The sequence below is a fragment of the Trichomycterus rosablanca genome, chromosome 20 (genome assembly GCF_030014385.1).
Source record: "Trichomycterus rosablanca isolate fTriRos1 chromosome 20, fTriRos1.hap1, whole genome shotgun sequence".
Taxonomy (NCBI): Eukaryota; Metazoa; Chordata; class Actinopteri; order Siluriformes; family Trichomycteridae; genus Trichomycterus; species Trichomycterus rosablanca.
Window position 1 is genome coordinate 3,080,001 of NC_086007.1, and position 5,000 is coordinate 3,085,000.

The window sequence follows — 5,000 nt, forward strand, 5'->3', positions numbered from 1 at the left end:
TCTTTTTTAATGTAGCTGTAAGTGTAATCACTATTGTCCTCTGAGTTACAGTCATCCTTTTTGATGATGTCATTGGTGTGATTACTATTGTCCTCTGTGTTACCATCATCATTCATGTTGTTGTCCTAGGTGTAATCACTACTGTCCTCCGCGTTACCATCATCTGTTTTGTTGTAGTGATTACACCTAGGACAACAACATGATAGTAACTCAGTGATAGTAACTCAGAGGACAATAGTGATCACACCAACAACAACATTAAAAATGATGATGGTAGCACAGAGGTGATTACACCTAGGACAACAACATGAATGATGATGGTAACTCTGTGGACAATAGTGATTACATCATGGACAAAATCAAAAGGGATGATGGTAACACAGAGGACAGTAGTGATTACACCTACGACTACAACAAAAAGGATGATGGTAACACAAAGGACAACAACAACATTAAAATGATGATGGTAACATTTAAGACAATAGTGATTACACCAGAGACAAAATCAAAAGGGATGATGGTAACATGGAGGACAGTAGTGATCACACCTAAGACAACAACAAAAAGGATGATGGTAACACTGAGGACAATAGTGATCACACAAGAGACAACATTAAAAATGATGATGGTAACTCAGAGGACAGTAGTGGTCCCACCTAAGACAACAACAAAAATGATGATGGTAACACTGAGGACAATAGTGATCACACCTACGACTACAACAAAAAGTATGAAGGGAATGATGACAGTAGTGATGGCAAAGATAATAGTGAGGACAACAGCAACAGAGAGGATCGTGATGATGATGATGATGATGATGGTGATGACTCCAGTTTCCTCCAATTGACAAAATAATGCCAGCGGGTGGATTGGCATCTATAATTTTCGCACCATGGTCCATCATGGGTTTGTTGTATCATCAGTTTAGTGAATGAAGCAGCCTGGAATACAGAATCTAAATCTCACTCACCTTTAACTACATTATCATATTCAAGAAGCTTTCTCCTTTTATTGCTTCTTCTCTTTTTCTCTCCCCTCTCTATCAAGCATCTCGAGCCCTAAAACCTCTCTCACCCCCCATTCTCACACTTTCTTTCCTCCAGACCTTTAATGTTTATCATAAAAACCATAAAATACAATCCAGCATTCACCTCCCTTCCTTCCTGCTTTACTATCTCTGCCGTGAATATTCCTGCTATTTAATCTGACGCAGAAATAATAAATCTGTAATGCTTTTATTATTTTTTCAGCAAAAGCCAACATGAGAGAAAGAGAGAAAAATAAAGCAGATTTTCGCTCGATGCTTTTTCTGGGTTTGGAACAATTAAGGAAGCAGATCTGACCCGCCTAGCCATCCGTCTTAAAAGCGTACCGTGTAATTAGCATTTCCTCACAGAGGGACACGAATTCAAACCTATTTTAATTCCTCTCTCACTCTCTCAGACTTTCTCTTTCCTTTTCTGAGCTGAAGCAAGCATTTCCCATCACTCCCTGTCATCAGCGTAGCAGCGCTGACACATTTGTTTATTAGTTTTAAGGTAAAAGTCATCACTGTTGCTATTTTTATTGCTATCATCGTCAGTGTCATTGTCATCACCGCTACTGTCGCCATTATCCAGTTGCCTGTAGTTGTCACTTTATGTCCTGTCTTATATTGTTGTGTCTTTATAGTCATACTTGCCATCACTTTTCATCCCATTATAATCACCTCTGTTATTCTCATTACCGTCTTCACTGTCATCACTGGCATTGTGATGATGATTACCGTCCCTGTCAACACTCCAAACATGAACATTTATATTTATGCTTTTATTCAAGGTGACTTACATTTGTGACTGTATTCAGCTTAAGCAATTGAGATTAAGAGGCCCAACAGTGGCAACTTGGTGTTGATGTGGCTTGAACTGGCAACCCTCTGATTTCTAGTCCGGTACCTTAACTTTGGAGCTGTCACATACAAAGACGTGGGATGTTTTTAATTAAACTGTGAGTGAAAAAGCTCTGCACTAATAACAGTTCAGAATAAAAATTTTGCCATAAAAACCAAAACACCTTTTTACATTTACATGTTCTGCATTTAGCAGACGCTCTTATCCAGAGCGACTTACAGAAGTGCTTCCATAGTAAACATTTCATTTCTCAAATTTTAGTAAACAACAGTCAAAGAACACAAATCTGCTGAAACCTGTTAGAATCAAAGTTGGTTTTTTTTTTTTTTTTTTGGGAAAATGTTAGTAAATAGGTACAAGTCAGCTTAAGTGTTTAGTAAAAAGGTGATGAAGGTTTTTAATCGTTTTTTAAAGACAGCAAGAGACTCAGATGTTCGGACAGACAGAGGAAGTTCATTCCACCACTTGGGTGCTAGAACAGAGAAGAACCTTGATGCTGATGCTCGTCTTCCTTTAGTTCTGGGTGGAGGCTCAAGTCGAGCGAGACTAGTGGCTCGGAGGTTGCGTGGTACAGAGCAGGGTTTGATTAGGCTCGAAGGTAGCTTGGGGCTGGTCCATTTTTGGCTTTGTAGGTGAGCATCAGTGTTTTAAACTGAATGCGTGCAGCTACAGGAAACCAGTGAAGAGAACGCAGCGGTGGGGTGATGATGTGGCAGCGGTGGGGTGATGTGGCAGTGTTTGGGCTGGTTAAAAACCAGACGGGCAGCTGCATTTTGAATGAGCTGCAAGGGTTTAATAGTGGACATGGGAGCTCCTGCCAGGAGGGAGTTGCAGTAGTCCAGCCGTGAGATTACAAGTGATTGGACCAGAATCTGGGTAGCTTCCCTGGAGAGAAATGGTCGAATCTTCCTGATGTTGTACAGGAGGAACAGGCTTTTTAAGATAATAAAACAGATACTGAGGGGTTTGCTGCCAACACAAACATCTTATTATAAGCTGAATGTTATGCACTTTTATTCGTTTTATTGTTTTATTAAGTATAAATGTAGAAGTTTCAGTAAATCAGTGACTCCTAGGTAGATTCACCACTGTTTAAATGTTATTGTAGGTGTAATCACTACTGTCCTCCAAGTTACTATCATCGTTTTTTAATGTTGTTGTTGGTGTGATCACTACTGTCCTCCATGTAACCATTGTTTGTTTTTAATGTTATTGTAGGTGTAATCACTGTTGTCCTCAGCGTTACCATCATCCTTTTTGTTGTTGTCTCTGGTGTGATCACTATTGTCCTCCGTTTTACCATCATCATTTTTGATGTTGTCTCTGGTGTGATCACTATTGTTTTCAGTGTTACCATCATTCTTTTTGTTGTAGTAGTACATGTAAACACTACTGTCCTTAGCGTTACCGTCATCCTTTTTGATGTATTGATAGGTGTGATCACTATTGTCCTCTGTGTTACCATCATCCTTTTTGTTGTTTTTACTAGTGTAATCACTATTTTCCTTGGAGTTACCACCATCCTTTCTGTTGATGTAATCACTATTCTTCCGTGTTACCATCATTCTTTTTGATGATGTATTTGGTGTGATCACTATTGTCCTCAGAGTTACCATCATCCTTTTTGTTGTTTCTTCTTGTGTTAACACTATAGTCCTTCACGTTACCATAATATATTTGATGTTGTTGTAGGTGCAATCACTATTGTCTTGTACTGTAACCATAATCATTTTGTTAATACTGGATTATTAGACTGTGTGTAAATGTAAATGTTAGTGTTGCATTATTATTTTTTACTTATTGTTGATGTTGTGAGTGTAATCACCATCCTCAGCATTACCATCATAATGTCTCTTTTTTCGTCCTCAGTAATATTTTCCGTTAGTGTTACTGATGCTGTTTTAATCAGTGGTATTATGATGTTCATCACTACTGTCATTATCATCATTATCTCTATTGTTATTGGTGTCTTTAATGTTGTCCTCATTATCACTGTCATTATCATCATTATATGTGTTAATTAGAGATCATCACTATTGTCAGTTTTACTGCTGTCATCATCATCATTATCACCGTCATCCGATTGTTCAGAGCTGCTCTTACATGATCGCAGGTTCTAACCTCTCAGAGAGGTTCCACAGCGCTGCATGAAACCACTGACCAACACTAACGGCTTTTTCAGGCTGTAAATGTTTATAACACCTTTATTAATGGAGTTATGGTGTCTAATAACATGTCTTATAGAAGTGTGGTGGATTTTGACTGATCAGTAATAAAAGTGTCTCTGTCCGTCTCTCAGATTATCCTGACCCCCCCTCAAACCTAAAGCTACTGAGTGTCTCGCCCAGCTCTGTGACTCTGGAGTGGATGCCGGGCTTTGACGGAGGTCTCATCCAGAATTTCCGGGTCAGGTCAGTCACATTGTGTTGAATAAAGCTGAAATAACTGCTAAAAAAGGTAACACATAAATACCTCCATATGTCCTTAAGATACAGTGAGAAAAAGCATATCTGTACCCCCAAAGTCAGCTTCAGAATGTTGGTCCCTCACTATTATTATTATTAGTAGTAGTGATAGTAGTAGTAGCAGCAGTAGTTGTAGTAGAAGTAATAGTAAGCTATCAGCAGTATTAAATTATTATTATACTATTATTTATTATAAATTATTATCAAACTATTATGCATTATTATTATTATTATTATTATTATTGTTATTATTATTAGTAGTAGCAGTAGTAGTAATAATAATAGTAGTAGTAGCAATAGTAGTACTAGAAGGCTAGCAGCTCTAGTAATATATGATTGTTATTAGCAGTAGTATTAGTAGTAGTAGTAATAGTAGGATGAGGAGGAGAAAGAGGGGTAGTAGTAGTAGTAGCAGTGATCATAGTAGTAGTACTGGTGGTGGTACTTGTACTACAAGTAGCAGCAGTAGTAATAGTGATAGTAGTTGTGGTAGAAGTAGTAGTAATAGTAGCAGCTATCGTAGTAGTAGTAGTAGTAGAAGTAGTAGTACTAATAGTAGTAATAGTAGTAGTAGTAATAGTAGTAGTAGTAGTAATAGTAGTAGTAATAGTAATAGTAGTACTAGTAAAAGTAGTAGTAATAGTAG

At 37.8% G+C, this 5,000-nt stretch overlaps 1 protein-coding gene across 1 annotated transcript in view; it reads left to right on the forward strand.

The window, feature by feature from the left end:
* nphs1 (NPHS1 adhesion molecule, nephrin) overlaps positions 1–5,000 on the forward strand; it is a 114,588-nt gene that overhangs the window by 98,236 nt on the left and 11,352 nt on the right. Inside the window, exon 22 of the mRNA XM_063016447.1 lies at positions 4,189–4,300. Coding sequence (XP_062872517.1) covers positions 4,189–4,300 — 112 coding nt within the window. The remainder of the gene's footprint in view (positions 1–4,188; positions 4,301–5,000) is intronic.